The sequence below is a fragment of the Paramormyrops kingsleyae genome, chromosome 8 (genome assembly GCF_048594095.1).
Source record: "Paramormyrops kingsleyae isolate MSU_618 chromosome 8, PKINGS_0.4, whole genome shotgun sequence".
NCBI lineage: Eukaryota > Metazoa > Chordata > Actinopteri > Osteoglossiformes > Mormyridae > Paramormyrops > Paramormyrops kingsleyae.
The window spans coordinates 26,100,552-26,118,587 of record NC_132804.1 but is presented as its reverse complement, the minus strand read 5'-3'; the positions used below and the strand labels follow the sequence as shown (position 1 = coordinate 26,118,587).

At 46.0% G+C, this 18,036-nt stretch overlaps 1 protein-coding gene across 2 annotated transcripts in view; it reads left to right on the top strand.

Annotated features, from left to right (window-relative positions):
* The first annotated feature begins 2,472 nt into the window (after positions 1-2,472).
* The window catches only part of cacnb3a (calcium channel, voltage-dependent, beta 3a), a 33,764-nt gene continuing 18,200 nt past the window's right edge, over positions 2,473-18,036 (top strand). The window contains exons 1-2 of one of the 2 annotated variants that reach the window (XM_023799558.2): positions 2,473-2,756; positions 4,418-4,510. In XM_023799558.2, coding sequence (XP_023655326.1) covers positions 2,676-2,756; positions 4,418-4,510 — 174 coding nt within the window. In that variant the 5' untranslated portion in view covers positions 2,473-2,675. The remainder of the gene's footprint in view (positions 2,757-4,417; positions 4,511-18,036) is intronic. The other variant, XM_023799555.2, reaches the window with a different exon arrangement.

Sequence of the window (18,036 nt, the reverse complement as noted above, 5' to 3'; positions counted from 1 at the left end):
TTGCTGCTGTTCGTCCGCTTGCTCTTTCCTAAAATGTCTAGGAAATATGTTCTTTTCCAGTGAACTGGATTTTCTCATAATATGTCCAAATTAAGACTTAAATCCAGTTATCTGTGTCTCAAGTGGAATTTCGGGATTTATTTGCTCGACCTACACTTTTTGAAAACGTTTTCTTATTATTTGCCAGCTTCAACGACGTCAAAACCATTCTGTCACGCTTCCTTACTACCCATGCAGCTTTCACATCTACGAAACATTCCGCTAAACAATTCTGATCTTATTTCTTATCAGTAGGCCTACAGTAATTCATCTTTCTAGATCCTTTACTGCAGCTCTTCCAAATGCCTCTGTTCTGCTCTGCAATGTATTTCTTGACTTATTTACTGACTGCACAACATTGTTTATGAACTGGGATCATATTTTGTACAATATTACAGTCTGCTGTCCTTCACTCTGGCGCTGTGTACGTTCTGTCTGTACCCGTTATCTTTGTGTTTGTTTGGTTAGGTTAAGTGGCAAAATCATCGAAAGTAATATTATCGACCCATCCAGAGTATTCTATGCCTTGTGTCCAGAATTTCCTGGGATTGGGTTAAGCTCCCTGTAATCCTGAACTGCATAAGGACTCATCAAAACTACTTGGATGGATGAAAATATTCGGCCTGCATTAATTAATGTAAACTGATTAAGTTCGTGTGCTCTAAAAACGACATAAAAATACTATTATGCAAATTGCAATTATTACATGGAAAAGGTGTTTCTATTGCTCTCACTGTTGCCAACTACGTCTTCGGACTCACGCTGTTGAGGAAGAAGGAGCTCTGTTTCACGCGCCTAACTATAAACGGTTAATTTCCCACCGATCTACCCGCACCAGCGCTATGACTCATACATCAACCTGGACCAAATAAATATGCTGTCTTGACAATGTACTGACAGCGCACGCTTCATTTCAGCACAGCTTAAGGTTCGTACTAAATAAGAAATAGTACGTCATTAATAATACAGCCTTTTATCTTTACCGGCAATTGTATTGGGTGGATGCAAACTATCCAGATAAACATTTGATCAGAAATTAATAGTAGGTGAGTGAAAATGGATAATAGCAGCGAACTGGAAAGACTCACTCACGTTTTATACCTTTGAAAATCCCATTTATTAGCTTTGGGGAAAATCGTTCTAATCACCTTTATATCAATAATCAGTATACACCCTTTAATCTTATCCCTGCAATTCAGCATATCGCCTGCATTCATGGAAACACTGCGCTGTCGGTAATCGCTCGTGCGACGTGTACAAGTGCCTATGGTATACATACGAATGAAAAGCTTCAAATAAGCAAATAATTCTATAATGCACGCATATGGGACGAATGTGGAACTCACGCACATATCACCATCATAACCCACTATTTTTGTCATGCTTTTCCATGCTCAAGTCGTAAGGATACCTGTGCCCTCTAGTGTTTTGCCGATGCAATTACAACGACACATTAGGTCAGTGTGTACGACTGTGTTTCTCCGAGCAGAAGGGGACACTGGACGCTGGGGCAAGTTACAGCAGGCTCCTGGGCTGAGTTCACTTCCCATATAGAGATACAGTAGCGCAGGGTGCCCCCCTAGGAACATGCGAAATACGAACACGCCCACGGGGAACCTTCGGTGCACAGTAGTACCCTACATTGAATTGCCTTACAATGCATTCTGGGGCATGCCATTCATGTCATACACAGCGAGCTACACAAAATGAAATACATTAATACATATTTAATCTCATTAAGCTTTTGCGTCAGTTAGAAACTTGCAACTAATTGTTCTTGATTTTAATTGCCCTTTATGGTTTAAATGTTTCCAATTCCTGTTTTTTTTTTGTTTAGAATTTATGCCGCATTCAAAAGTGTTTTATTTAATACAATTGATGATTTAGCACCTGTACCAGAAACACTTGATAAACGAGGACCTGAATTACGTATTAAATCTATTAAAATATCCGCCCATCCAACTTCAGAAGTCTTCTCCTAGTGACGGTCATGGTATGCTCTTAAACGTAAGCTAATTATGCACTAATTGAGGGTCTTTACAGCGAAGTCAAATATGGAAAACAATTATGGCGGCAAAATATCAGTAAAACAAGACATTACTACAAAACATACTTTATAGGCTAATGCACAAATCAGTAGAACATTACATACCTTCAGAGCTAATATTACAGAATGACATCTAAAGGCATCCAAATTGACAAAGCAAAGAGCGGAAATATGAATTTCTATGTTATAATTTACAACTTGCGTATATTAGTAAGTTACATCGACATAATAGACAGCATAAATTAGTTTCCTCACCCCCCCTCCCCACCCTAGTCTGTCTGTTCCCTCCCCCTCTTTCTCTGTATATGTGCGTGTGTGGAACGGAGACACGCCAGCGACGGCTTTTCGCGCGACATTGCGAGCCGTGCCTTTAAAAAAGACAATTAAAAAGGGATATAATTGTAGTTTCTGTCATTAATCTATTTATCCCATCTTAAACTCAGTGAAGGATAAAGGTACCACTTCGATACCTATGTTTTTACGTTACAATTAACCCTACCGTTTCCCCGCATATCAATATATTTCGTGTCACGGCTTCATCCAATAACTCATGCCTGAGAATAACCCGCCTCCCTGCGCTTTAAAATAGATGGTGCAAGTGAAAATGTCCAAATCTTCCGCAGATCCCCTGTCTGGTGCTGAAAGTGGTTCTCAAGCACATTATTTCCAGGTAAGTATTTTAGTTTTATTGCCGTCGATGTCATGCGATAGAGATATCATCGCTTGCGTGTTACTTGTTATTAAAGCGAAAGCGTTTACTCCTAGGCTATCTACATCCGTGCAGCCAATCTTAACTGCAGTGCACATTGCTTATCCAGGAGTAAAGCGTCAGAAACCGGCGTTAAGCGTAACGCAGGCATGGTACCGCCGCTATGCGGCTCCCGTTGCAATTTAATTACTTAAAATTATCAATCGAAGAATTACAGATAAGTACGTGACCCGTACATGTATTCACACATTATTGATACGTTTTGCTATGATAATCCAGGCCCTTTTAACATCATTCGCATCGCTGTTCAATTGTTCATTCATTATTTAATTCAGCTATTCTGTACTTTTCCCGCTCCCGTAATGTTTATGATAAATAACGACAGAGAATTGCATTTAGCTGACGCGCATCGATTTTAAACGTTTCACGTTGCATTAGTTCAATAGTCGGACGCAAATTTCCGACACCGTAAATACGACTGAGAGGACCCGCTGGCGGTGTAAAGTACATAATGCATCTGAACTCACCTGTAGCCCCTATCCATTTGTAGGCTGTCGAAGACGCCGTTCACTTTACCGTTTTGAGCATGAAAGCATGAAGTTTAAATCTGACAGCGCAGAGACCTTCTGAATGCATTAGTTAGAAAAACCCCGACCGACCGTGTAACCTGCTTTCGCCCCGTGGGCTGCAACCCCTTCCTCCCTCGATTACCAGTATGAAGCCACCCTCCTGGCTTTGCATTCTCATGCCATTTTTTCTCAGGCACTCGTTCATCTGTGTACCTGCTAGAAACCGTAACTAAACCAGCACTAATGCGAAGGGACTGACTGGTTATCTAGTTTAGAACCCCCATAACCCGGGAGTTGATGATTAAGTTGATCATTAACGGTTTGGCTTTTCCGTCTCTTTTACGTTTCAGCTCATTAACTTTTTTGGCAGTCGCAGATTTAATAGTTCATTAGGATTATATATATATAATTCCGTGGTTTAAAACATGTCTTTCTTCATACACGTAGAAGTAATATGTCTCGACACTTAAAAAAAACTGAACAGCACTCAACCAAGACTGGGGGGAGTGGTGGTGTTTTGCTTCAGTAGAAACAGGAACAAAACGCGTCACACCGTGTCCTTACGTTTGATATATCTGTGCCAGTGCAGCGCTCGAACACCACTGGCTGCTGTTGCAATATTGGCTTCTGGATGCCTGATGCAGTAATGACACATATTGGGCGTCTGGAGTCATGCCATAAATGTACACAGTCATAATTACCAGTAGTCTGTCTTTTTTTTGTCGTGTCACTTTTTCTTGGGAATATTTTTTGCCGTTTCCGTTTTGCCGAAACACACAAGTAGAATTCTTCGTTGAGATTACACTGTATATATAGGTGTGTGTATATACCTGCATACATAAATAATAGAGGGACGCCGTAAGGGGGGGGGGAGTTAGGGTGATTCCAAGGGCCCCCGAGTGACAGGGGTCCTAAAAATTTGGAAAACAACCGGATCAGTCTGGACTGGGGGGCGGGGGCAATATGATATGTTTTCATGGGGCCCAAAATCTCTAACAACGCCCCTGCATACATACATAATGTCAAAAAATAATTTTCTATGCGCCGCCCCAGCTTCCCAGGAAGTTTCCCAAACGGAAGAGCCGCTTCAAACGCTCGGATGGCAGCACGTCCTCAGATACCACCTCCAGTTTCATCAAGAGACAGGTAATGTCATGTTGCCTTCCGTCACGCAGCCTCTGCCTGGAATGACGTTTGTCACCACAGTAACGAAATAACGCGAGGCGAATAAATGCAACTGTCGAATAACTTATTAAATAAGCAGGGGCTGAAAACAGATGCGTCTTCGCTAATAGTGCGATCATTCGACGTTTAATATACACGCCATCAGCAGTATGGGGTTAGCGTGACTGAATAAGTGAGAAATGCATTTTGGCCTTTGCATGCATCTCCTCTTTCCCATCTCTGACTGGCTGGAGTTTATTATCTTTTTTTATTGACAAAGTAGACACTTATTGTATAGTATTAATTGTAAGTCATTTTCGGTGGGTGTTCGTCCTGATTTTGTTTTATTATTCTGAAATTGTTTTGTTTATTATTTGAAAATACCTGTTGATTCACATTGTCTATAAGATTGTCTTGAATCAAACATTTGTCTAATTCATAGTGGTGGTTTTAAAGGATTCTATTAGGTTAGAATAATTATTTAAAGTAATATACTTTACACACCATAAGAACTTTGCACGAGGTCTTTCTCCTCCACACAGCTAATTTCACAAAATAACAGTAATCTTCTTCCGCTTCTTATTATTATTATTTCCCCTTGTTAATAAAGTCATTGAAAAAAATCCACCTATTACGTGAGGCATTTACTATAGTCATTTTCATTTTATGAACAACACATTTTGGGTTTGATTGTAACTTAAAAACAAAGAAATATAATGTTTTCCTTTAAATATGTCAACATAATTATAAGATAACGCCTTGTCTCTAAACGGCATAATCGCACTACCGCTGTATGAGAAAGGTCCTTTATTCGAGATCTTTATTCGAGGCTGTTCCATACATGGTCAACAGAGGGCAATATTGCTGTTTGGAAAATCACATCCTGTCACGCATCTTGTTTTTTTAATTAATGTTTTCAGGTTAGGCGAGATAGTGGTTATTTAAGAGATTGCTGTGAATGACAGAATTTCAATTAAAAAATGAATTACAACTAATTTTCAAACAAAAAGTTGACTAAAATATGTACCTAATTTTCCTATGTTAGTTGTTACTGTTTATTATTTCATAATATTAATTATTTTTAGTCTTACTAAAAACAGGTTTCCGAACAAGGGAATTTTGAGTCTGGGGAAAGAATTAACCTCCTATGACGCATTGTAGGTTTTGTTTACTTGCATAACAGGAAGAGCAAAGCATAGCTAACCAACGCCTGCTACGGAAATGGCCGCTAGAGGGAAGCATTGAGCATGGATGAAAATCCAGTTTTGAGACAAAGAAAAATCAGGCCTGGAGCTGCAGAAACCACGATGCCTGACAGTAAAAATTTAGCTGATTTCGCAAAAAATGCATTGAATATCGAAGGCAAAATGCACATATTTGTATTCCGTCCAGTATCAATCTCCAAAATGCAGAACTCCAGATATCCCAAGATAAAATGGCAGCAGTAGCGTCTATGTAGGCGCTTCAGCATAAACATAACATTTTGCGTTTATCAGGTGTCTGTATGTTATTAACTGAATTAATTTAGATGCTTACTGCCATAGCGAATCTACTTTGGGATATCTTTTAATAGTACGTATTTATTGTGTTTATGTTTTAATATACCACATAATTTTTCTCTTTTTTAAGTCCAATTACATTATTCGAGGGACGCTTGGAATTTCTGCTGTGCAATGCAAAAACACCGTCCCCTATAACAGACAAAGAAAGCACGCAGGAGAGGTGGAGAGCAGCTTCGGCATCAGTTTGCGGCTAACCCCGATGCTTCCCATTTACGACCTTGATACCACCCCCCCATCTCCATCCACCCTCTCCCCTGCTCTCAGAAAAGCACGTCGATACTTCCTACAGGGGCGGGCAGCTCCACCGACTGCCGTGCAAGCATCTATCTCACAAAGCGCTAGACCGCAGAAAGCGATCCAGTTCCCATCCGCCTGCACCCGGGAACCCGAGCCTGTCCTCCATAGTCCGATAGGGCAAAATCGCGCGCTCCTCTGCGGCGTCCCTTAAGCACTCATCACGGCCGCTATCATCCCATCCTGGTCAATCGCTGCTCTATCTGTCCCCCAACCCTGGCTTTAAGTGCCGCCAAGCAATGGGTGTGCTGGTTTTATACACGATAGGGCTGCGTTCAAAGCGCTTTTTGAGTCCCCCCCCCCGGTTCAGGTGGACCGGGAGGAGACACACAGCCGGTCCGTATGAGACCAGCAGATGGTCGGCATGGTTGGACTGTGCAGCAGCTGAGTGCAGCGGGGGAAAAAGCGCTTTTATATGCCCACGGAGGTGGAAAAGATTAGGAGGTAGTGGGCATGACGACAACAGCGTTACACAACAGTAACTGAAAAAAGCCTAAATATTTATAAACATAAATGTGACGTGCACTTTACAGCGCAACACAATTTCACATACACGTCTCGCTATAGATACGTTTATGTGAACGAAGGCAGTATCTAGTATAGGCGTAAATGATGAGAATCAGGAGAAATAGCCAAATAGACATTTTATTTATAACAGGTCATTAATTACAATGATCAGGTGGTTAATGACAATTTAATATTCCCTTAGATCACGCTGCAGATTCTGAATTATTCACGATCTCATTTGCCGCTTCATGATCTGGAGCGTTAACCTATTTTAATCCACAGTCTGTCCGGGCCTGCTGTCTTGAGTTTTGAGTTTGTTAAAAAATATATAATAAAGTTACTTACCCCCATATGTATCTTTGGTCACAGCTTAATTTGATCAGCCCTCACAGGGGTGGCGATCGTTTCCTGCCGTGAGTCTCGAACCCGGCGACCTCAAATACGATTAATTGCCGCGGCAAAGCCGCAGTCATCATGCCGCTGTCATTTCATCGGTGTTGGTTTGACACAGGTGTTCGTTCCTTCTGTATTGGACTGAGGTGACTCCCTTAGAAAGTGTCATAGGTGGTATGGACGAGGTTGGCCTGCAGGGGATGGGGGGCAAATTTGATTTAAATAACTTGGTCTACATACACCGAGGCAAAAACCAATTCCGCAGTGGCGTGCAAATGAGTCCAGGTTTCGCTTTGAACACCAGATTACCGCAGTTTATTTAAATGTTTAAGTATATTGCGGTGTTGAATTATGTCATAAATACTCTATCGTGCTGGCCTTCAATTATCTTATAGTTATCTTAAGAGCTGTTGGTGTAGTGGGTTATGGTTGTGCAGATTCTGTCCACACCGTAAATCATTCAGCTGTAAGTTGTTTATTTACACTCCTGGAAGGTGTGCTGTCACCTCTGACAACCTTGCTGATTTCAGCGTGCATCCAGCTGCCGTTCTGGCTGATCATGAAAGGTTTCTTTCAACTAATAAAAAAGAGTAATAAAAAAAGGGTTAAATCCGCAGCTGTGTCTTGTAACTCCCTTGCTCTGAAGGTTATAAAATAAGCCAGACGTTAATTGCTGTCAGGTTGGTGGGTCTAATGCCCAATAAGTGTAAATTCATTTGCCATGTAACTCATCATAATGCGCGAGAAAGAGTGACTTCCATATTTCTGCAAATATTTTTCACAGAACTAGCTAACTTCCCTAGATGCTTCCTCCTTACATTCTGCAGCATTTCAGATTTGTATGCTAAGGATCATAAATAATACATTTCCAGTATTGCTTAAAATTTCACAGCATAGCTCAATAAGGATTCAGTCTGTTTTGCTGGACAGGCTGGAGGTCTGACTGTCTTTCTCTACAATTTGGTTGTTCCCAACGCTTCAAACTGATAGTATCTAGTTGGGCATCCCTCAGCATTGCAGCCTGAGGCTTCCTGGACCTCGAGTCAGGTTGGTGCACCAATTTGAGGAGCAACGTGACTTTACCTGCTAGCGATCCATGACTCAGAGGCACCTGACACCTCAGCGACTAGCTGCAGACGGGCAGAATACCCACGCGGATTTCAGAATGTGCATTTCTGTCCTGGCAGTAGAGGGTTCAGTCCAGGAAAAACAAATTACTGCCATTGGTGGTACCAGGATGCCATGGGGTGGGCATTTGGGTACACTGTTCAAATTGTGTCAGAGGTCTTGGGGGGGGGGGCAGCTGTTGGGGTGTGGAGGAGCTGGGTTGGTGATGTCAACCGCAAAGAAGGAGGGGGTCAACGGCAAAAGTTGTCAACTTAATGGTTGGTAAATTTTGTCTGTTTGTTGGGTAGGTGGGCGAAAGGTTTGGGTGGAGGCAGGATATCTGTTTGGGTTGACATCATCGCCCCCCCCCCCCCCCCATAAAACCACGCCCCTACTGCTGCCTCCCTGCAGAGTTTAGCCAGCTGTCCCACCACATGGACGGAGGGCCTGCCACCTTTACCGGCTTCTTCTGAGGAAGAAGGTGTTTGATGAATCATGCGCTTAATATTTAAATTAGGGCCTTAAAAATAGGTGTGTTGCTCACATAATGGCAGAAACTTTTTCATGCAGCATTGGGTGTTTATGTATATCAGTTAGTATAGTACAAGCCTCAATAATGTGTCATTAAATGTTAATAGAGGTGCCAAACCCCCCCCCCCCTCCCGCCACTAAATAATAGCAGTCATGGCACTACAGCAAGGGACTGTTTGGTCACTGACATAGCAGGGAGAGATTTCTCATAATAGGGGTGCTCTGTGAAGGCTCATGTGTAGCTTAATGGCTTTGGCCCCTTTGCCTATGATCAGAAGGTTGCTGGTTTGAATCCCAAAGCTGCCTGAGTGGTTTTATTGCTGGGTCCTTTGAGCGAGGCCCTTAATCCCCAATTGCTTCGGGTTTAGATGACCCTGCTTCCTTAAAAAATGTATATCTGATAAATTAATAAAATGCAAATGTGAACTCAGATATGTTCCAGCGCTGCTTTGGGAATCAAGCTGGCCCCTCCCCCGTGAGTTTCCCCCGATGCCACTTTGTCAGTTACTGACACGGCAGTATCTAATCCTGCCATGGACTTGTATCCCATGAGTGTTTGCGGATGGTGGGGGTGGAGGGGGGGCTGAGGAGACGCAATGACACAGCTAAGGCTCGCTGGGGGTCGTGGGGCTGAGGAGGGTCGAATGGGGAGGTGGAGCACGATTCGTAAACGTGTGGCCAAGTTCCACGGATCCGGCACCTTCCGTGCCATGTGACCTCTCCTAGTGCTGCTGTGATCCGTTGCATGTGGTTGGTAGCTGCAGAATTTCCGACACATGCATGCATGTCTTTTATCAAACAATGTGCTAAAGAGATGAAGATTTGTTTGATTTTTTCTGCAAATCAGTTCCTTATAGATGTTGCTGGGTAGAGGCGCAGCACAGCATCCAGCCCTGCAGGGGGCGACATGCAGAGTCTGCACAGGTGACCCCTCTTCCAGCAAAGCCATTTTTACCATGCCTGTGTTTCCCAAGATCAGGCTACAGGGCTACACTGGAGCGACTCTTTCAGCTATACAACATGTTTGTTTTCCTGTTGATTTTTAGCGTTGTGTTTTTTTCACACCAACGTGGGAGGGGCTTCCTCTTAATTGGAGCATGACTCACCGCTGCGGGAGAAAGAAAAAAAAACAAACAAACCACGTGAAGATGCCAGTAGCCACGCCGACCCGCGCCGCCACGCACCGAGATGCTGGTGAAGGCCGCCGGCAGCCTGTCCCCCTCGTCCTGTTGCCAGTTTTTAGGGGGGTCGCAGGTGAATCTTTCAGCAAGGAGGTGAAATGGGGAAACCTTCCCTGGCGTGTCTGTGTGCATCGCTGGAGCATATAAATACCCGGGAGGCGGAAGTCGGGGGTAGCTGGATGTGCGCGGAATCCAAGACATTTTTTCGATCCGTTGGTAACTAAGAGGCTTGGTGGCTAGCAATGGAGCCTCACACCTCCCGGGCGGGTGGGGGCTTGGTGGGTGTTTGATTCCTGCTTCTCCTCTGTGTGTCTGGAGTCCTCGTGTTCTCCCTGCTTCCTCCCACGGTCCGAAAGCACGCTGTTTCACTAAATTGGTGTCTCTGAGCTTCCCTTTGCGTGTGGGGGTGTGTGTTTACCCTGCAATGGACTGGCATCTCATCGCGGCTGTTCCCTGCCTGGTGCCCTCGGCTTCCTTGGGGGGGGGGGGGAGTTGGGATCAACACAACCCCTGTTATGGATGATAGGGATAGACGTCAAATTAGCAGATGATAATATGCAGACTCCGCGCTCAGGGTTAAGTGCCCTGGGAGAGATTTACTGTATAATTTCACGTTCCTCCCTCAGCCTAAGCAGCCCTGAGTTTAATAGCATCGATCAGACTTGTGTTTCTCAGCGTTAATGGCTGACTGGGGGTGGCTGTTTGTCATTTGGCAGCAGCTGTAGAGAGAGACACTACAGAGGTGCCTAGAAAAGGTGCCTGGGGGGGCTGGAGGAAACCACGGTCCAGTTTCATCTCCGTGCCGACTTCCTGTTAAATGTAACCACCACCCCCCCCCTCAGTCAGCATCGCCCAATTGCTGTGTGGGGGGTTCCTGGGCTTTGTACGTCCCGTCATGGGTTAAAAAATTCACGCTTCAATATAGCTCTTTACACCAAGACGATGACATGAGAAATGTAGGCACCCAGCTTTTCTTTCATTGCTGTTTTAGCCGGAAAGAGGGAGAGATCCACGAGCTGCCCCCCCCCACTTGGGTAAGTGAAAGCCATCGCTCCCCATCTCGCTCTTGTCCTGTCCCCCCGTCTTCTCTCTGCGATCTCCCCTCTCTAACCGCTTCCGACCCCCTAAGGGTTCTGATCCAACCCACGCCCTTCCAGCCCTCCAGTGGGTCTTCCCTGTGCAGCTCCGCCCTTGTCCACCGCGTCCGCAGTCGGAACACTGCACGCGCAGGGGACTGCCAGGGGGGTTCTGGACACCCGTCCAGTCGGGGTCAGGCTGGCAGATGTGGGCACATGGTGGCGCCGGGTTGCCCGGCTTGGCTGCTTCCTGCCAGCATTGCAGCAGAAGCGTTTTTTTTTTTTGTTAGCTCGGCGCTTTAGCTTTCACTCCCCCCCCATTATGTTTTATTCAGCTTGAGTGCTTGTACTGAATTCAGATGGATGCCAACCCCTCAACTCCCCCCCCGTGGCACCCCCACTTGGCTGCCTCTATCATGCATTATGCTTTTATGAATTATAAATCGCAGACTTACTGGGTTTAATGAAAAAGAAAGTGATGTCGTATTGTGTGAAGGGGGTGTCACAGACCCCAGATGAACTTACAGCAGCAGGGCTGGTTACAGATGTTGGCAGGCCTGAGGTGAACTGAGCCTTTTCTCTTGGGGGAGACGTGCGTGTTGATCGTGTGTGGCATCTCAATCTGGCCGCTTACTGACTAGCTTTATGCCATCGCTCTCCATTCTGGCCCTGCACTGGAAGCTGAGCCTAGCAGCAGCTGAACCCAAGCTCACCTCAGACAGCTCTGCGTGGCTTCTGTATGAGAAACGTCTAAATGTAAATACAGTACATGGATCTATGCTTTGCAGTGTATATATGTGTGTGTGTGTGTGTGTGTGTGGTCCCCACAATGTTTTTTTTGACGTTGTGGGGAAACTCAATTTTATAAAAATCTGTGACTGCAATCAAAATACTAAAAATGCCAAGTGTCTCGTATTTTGTTTGACTGATTATGGTTAGGGTTACGGCTGGGTTGGGATTAAGGGTGTCATAACTGGGATTAGGGTTTTTCCCATAGAAATGAATGGATGGTCCCCACAAAGATATGAATACACACACACACACACACGCACATACACTCATTTAAGTTTTTATAAATGTGTTATGGCAGGGCATGGCACAGGAAAGAAGGACGATCCACAGAGCAGTTCACCACAAACAAAAGACTTTATCACACTCAAAAAAGAACACAAAGGGGAAACCAGAATATAAACAGACTACAAGGGGTCTAAACCAGAACAGGTAAAGAAGAAACAGCCTAATCAGGGAACTGCAGCAGGTCTGGGAGACAAACACTCATTAACAACTACAATGACTGACTGGTCAAATGGGGATATGACAGAAGGGACAGGGACAGTCGAGCACGAATCGTAACATAATGATCATATGTATCATAAAAGCTGTTGGGTCCGGCAATGCCGGGACTGAGGCACTGAACAGTCACAAAGCATATAATGCAGGAGGGTGGGACGGTAGTCTATCCCAGTGCACAAATACTACAGGTCATTCATCTTTAGAGGACCTGCAGGAAAACCCCACAACACAGAGAGCAGGTACAGTGCTGAAGTGGGATTCAAACCAACAACCTAACTCATTTGAAACTAAAGTGCATTCCATTTATCCTCTGTAGCTCTGAACGCTGTGAATTAGCTCCATGGAACTGACTTGGGTTGTTTCTGACTTCCGAGGAGTTCCTGTGCCTGCTATTTATTTTGTTCCTGTTTTGCTGAACCTAATCAGTTCTGCTAAACCAGATGCGGATGAATATCCATCGGCTGTGAGATTTACACTGTATCGGCCATACGTGTGTCAATCAGCAGAGCGGCGATTCACGATGACGGCAGCTTCCAGGATTTTCCCAATTGTGAATATTCACAGACACAAAATAGAGACCAGACTTCTCCAGAGCTCCGGGACAGGAGGTCAAACACAATAGAGGAGGGAGACGGGCACAGAAAATGTGCCTTTTAATAGAAACCAGCTTTGCGGTGAACCTGCGGAGGGAACCTCTCAGTATCAGGAGGGTTTGTCAGAGCATGAGGGAACTGAGAGACCAGCAGGGATCGAATAGGCCTGGTGTTGGACGTACGCTGGTCAGATCCTTCTGGAAATTTCCGGTAGACAAAGGAAGCACCTTCAGCTCCAGGCCATCTGTTCCCAGCCAACGGCACGAAGCGCGCACAGCCTGTGACGAAGCTTTGTATCCGTTACCTCCTAGTGACGCTGGGTTTAATGTGTAAAACAGGCCGAGCACCGGAAAAAAAAAACAGAAACCAAATATGCTCCCGGCATCTGGCAGTTTACACTCGTGTGTGGCGACCTCGCTGAGGTGTGAGCACTTAGTCGTACCTGTGAAAACCACGGTCAGTAAAATGAGGGAGATGGGGATGTTAGGTAACGAACCGTCAGGAGGAGCAGCAAATACGGTAAACATGGTAAATCACAGACCAAGGCAGCACGCCAAAAAGCCCGCTGTCAGTGTGTCTTAAAGGACCATCTCTGCCCTGTCTCCCTGATGCCTGAGCATTAAAACACGCTGCCCGGCCAAAAAAATAAACGTCGCCATTTGAATTTTTCATTGGACCGCATTTAGCTTTGATTATGGCGCACATTTGTCATGGCATTGTTTCCACAAGCTTATGCAACATCTCACCCTTTATTTTCATCCAGATTTGCATTCATTTCTCACCGAGATCCTGTATTGACAAGTGAGTTGAACCACATCATAAAGCCTCCTTCAGCACATCCCAAAGACCTTCATTGAGGTTAAGGTCACAACTCTGTGGTGACAAAGTCATATTTGAAAATGCTTCCTGCTTCTGAACTACTCTTTGACAATTCAAGCCTGATGAATCTTGGCTTTCTCGTCCTAGAATATGCTCATCCCAACAGGGAAGAAAAAAATTCATTCATGATGGATGGAGGTGTAACCTGGCCAGTAGATTCAGGTACTCAGCTGACTTTACTTTATCAGGTATAACATTGCTGAGCTGTAATAATGATCCAGCCATTGGCTCTTAAGTATTTGCTGATATAAATTCAAATGGCAACTTTTTTTTGGCCGGTCAGTGTATCTATTATATTGCATTTTATTGCGTATCCCTTGCATGGCTCTGATGCTGACTTTAAACAGAGCTCAAAATGACCAGGTCATGCTCTGGTTTTTAAAGGTGAGACCGTCTTGACACCGACGTGCAGTTTTAATCATGGACATTAGGGGGCGAGCAGCTCAGCAAGGCTCCCAGTACAGCTTGGGCCGACTGGTGATTCTGAATTTCCCTGCATTGTGTAAAGTCATGCCTGAATGAGCACCGTCCAGGGTGTAGTGTAGGTTTTGGCCGGTATTACTGTAATATGGAGTGTTGTGATATTTTGGATATACTGCAGTATTTTGATATCTTGTTGACAAAATTAGCTGGGGGGCAGCGGTCCTCTGTGAATTTAATCATTGGGGATCCTCCCCCTACTGGGTGAATTTTATCTCCCAAGATTTCAACATACAGGAATAGCGTTACTTTTGAAGATACTGTCAATATACTACATGCTGCAGTATGATACAGTATGAAAAGTGAGATAGCGTCCAAGCCTAGTGTAGCCCCACCTTACACCCTGCGTCACCCTGTTTTCTCACATATTCATGCTGTGGCCACATTAATAAGTACACCTGCGCAAACGGGCTGGATCCAGCATCTCAGAAACTCCTGGGATTTTCATGCACCACCGTCCATGCGGTTTACAGAGAACGGTGTGCTGCTCAAAACAACATCCAGCGAGCGGCAGTTCTGCGCCCAGAAACATCTTGCTAAAGAGAGAGGCCAGAGGAGACGGATTCGTTGACGCCAACAGTGCAAACGCTAAGGCCACAAGTTCAAAGAAATGTGCATTTGTCTTGTGAAGAAGGGGAGACATGAAGGCGCAGCTTGCCGATCCTAAAAGGGGGTGGATTTCGGCGGTGGGGGGGATGCATCAGGTTCGACAGGAAATGAGGCTGCTGTCTGCACGGGATTCCACAGGCTTGGCGACTGAAGACCGGAAAAATGTTGCCCAGTCTGACGAATCTCTATTTTTGCTTCACCACTTTATCTCCAAGCTGCTAAGAAATCAGGCTTCCCAGGTTAAACAAAACAGGTGGAGCTGATAAAGTGGCCACTGACTGCATAGTCGCATATACAGTTTGCAAACGTATTAATCGACACGGTTTGCCACATTTATGTAGTTCAGTGAAATGCTGAAATAGTGAAATGACATTTATTTACTTATTTAAATAGGCTCTGAGTTTACAGTGACCATGTACAAGTTGAGTGGTCATGGAAGATGGATGGATGCATGGATAGATGGATGGATGGATGGATGTTTTTTTAGTGTCTGTTTTTCACAGACATCCGAGGTGCAGCTGACGGCACGGCGGGGGTGTGACCTGCTAGCTTAGCACTTACCGCTATGATACCAGCGCTTCCTCACACCCTTAATCTTTAGTTTTCTCTCCGGGAAATGTTTTTGTTTTTCGTTTTGTTTTTGTCTTGTGTCTTTGGTCGTCTGTGAGAGGCTCACTGATAAAAAGCCTTCGGGGCGGGGCCGGGAACTCCAGTTGGCCCGACAGAGGGGGGAGGCGGGGTGGGGGTTGCACGGGGCTTCAGCGGGCCCGAGAGAGCTGGCACGCCCCGTGAGTGTGTGCATCTATGCGTGTCCCTGTCACTGCGCAGCCGGCCGTGACCGTCCTGCCTCATGATGACCACAGGGTCTCCAGGCTGTCTCTGGGTACATTCAACCCCCCCTTAACGGAAGCAGCAGGCCTTGAGACAGTGGGGGTGGTTTTTTTCCCCTCACTGTTGGTACGCTGTTGAGTAAGCATGACGTGGCTCTGCTTTGGCCCGCAGACGGGGGAAGAGCAAGCAGCCGATGTAGGGAACCAGCTTATCTGACGGCGTCCGTCCGATGTTCAGGGCTTTTGGATTTGCTCGGGGCAGGTCATGGAAAACTGCCTCCCCAGGGCATTTGCTCCATGCAGCTGCTGGTGAAACACCCCCTTCTGATGACACCACTGAAGGGGATTTCTGTTGGACCTTCTGGTTAAAAAAACAGCTGTTAACCTACAGGTCAGCGTCTCTTAGGGCATTTAAACTTCTGAAACACAAGGCCATGAAGCTTCCTAAAATAGAGTAATTATTCACTATTAAAATGCTCCTGGTGTTCTGCTATGAGAGAATTGTTTGTCTGTTTGTTTATGTTGCGAGGTCGCCATGGCGATGGTGCTTCATTTCCCCCTTTTTTCCCTTTTCATTTGCACAGTCCCTCAGTGCAGACTTGATCATTGTGGCCCAAATGTGTGCCATTTGTCCTTCTCCGAAACGATAAGCCTAAGTTTCCCCCCCCCCAATCCTGTTTTCCCACCTGGGGAAGAGGGGTGAGGTACCCGAGTAAGGATGGGGTGGGGGGTTGAAGAAGGCAGATAGGAAGAGAGAGCGCAATGGATTCATCCCGGTGACGTCGCTGCCAACTAAGTGAGAGAGAGAGGAGAGAGAGAGAGGTAGGGAGAGAGGGAGGGAGAGAAAGAGAGACAGCCAGATCGTTTAAGAACAGCAGAGTACACTTCATCCCGAGCTGGAAGATGGAGCGCGCCGTGACCGCCTAGCATAGCGAGCCAGCAGCCCTCCGCACTCTCCAGCCCAGTAAGTACTCAGCTTCCGGGACCCAGTAAGTACTCAGCTTCCGGGACCCAGTAAGTACTCAGCTACCAGGACCCCTCTCCCTCGATCCCCCACTCTGCCCGGGCGGCATTCGATTCCCTCCCCGCCTGGTGCCCCGGGGGCTGCTCGGGTCTCGTATGGGACCCTGTTCTCGGGGACGCTCGCAGTGTCAGTGAGTTCTCAGCTTCCAGGCTGTCATTGTGAATAAGAAACTGTTCTTAATGCTTTGCCTGGTAAAATAAAGGTTAATGAACGAACGAATGAGTTTGACGCAGAGAGCTTCTGCTTCCCCGCACTTTCGCGAGAAATGAGCAAGTAAGTTGGACTGCCAGCACCGACTACGTCAACGTCTTTCATTATTTATTGTAGATGTAGCATTAGAAATAACTTGTTATGGACGTTTCTGGGCTACTGCAAGCTCGAGTCACACCACAATGGAAGCCCACGCTTTTTAACGCTCTAAAAACGAAACTTTGGGACGGGATTGGGGAAGCGTATGGATGCGCCCGTTCCGGCTAACGGTAACTAGCATGGCCCCCCCATCAGCCACGGCCTTGTTTTCAAGGGTCAATGGACATATCTGTGGCCCCCACCAGAGGGGCAGGTGGAGGTGCCCCCAGGGCTGTCGTGCCTCCTGGACAGGGTGGACTTAAATATCCCACAATCCTTGGCGGTTGAAAGGCAGCGTCTGTGACCGATGGGGCCTTGTGGTTTTGTGTCTCCGTGTTTGTGTGTTTTATGTCTGCTTATGTGACTGTATCCCCACTGGGTGCTCTGTATGTGTGTGTGTTTGTAGTCTCTGTTTTTCTGCGTGTGTGTGTGTGTTCACCCCACACAGATCTCAGACGTGAAGTCTCCAGTGGTAATATAACTTGGTCTCGGTGACCTTGCCATCCATTCTCGACTCTCCAGTTTCTCCAACCGCTGCTATCCAGGCGCGCCGCATCGCTCCACGAGCCCAGGCCGTCCGTCCATCCTTCTGCCGCCTGTGGTCCTCCCCGCCGCGGGGGCTGGAGACCGTGGAAAAGCTCTCCAACTAATGCAGCCTAAAGTGGCTCTTAGGATGGGTCGTTAGCAGAGGGCGGAGTGAGCAGGCTGGGGTTACGTTAGACCGGCCGTCCTGAAGGAGACCTTAGGCCCCCCTTTAAGGGTCAGTGTAGCCTGATACATTGATCTCAAACATTAGCGTCA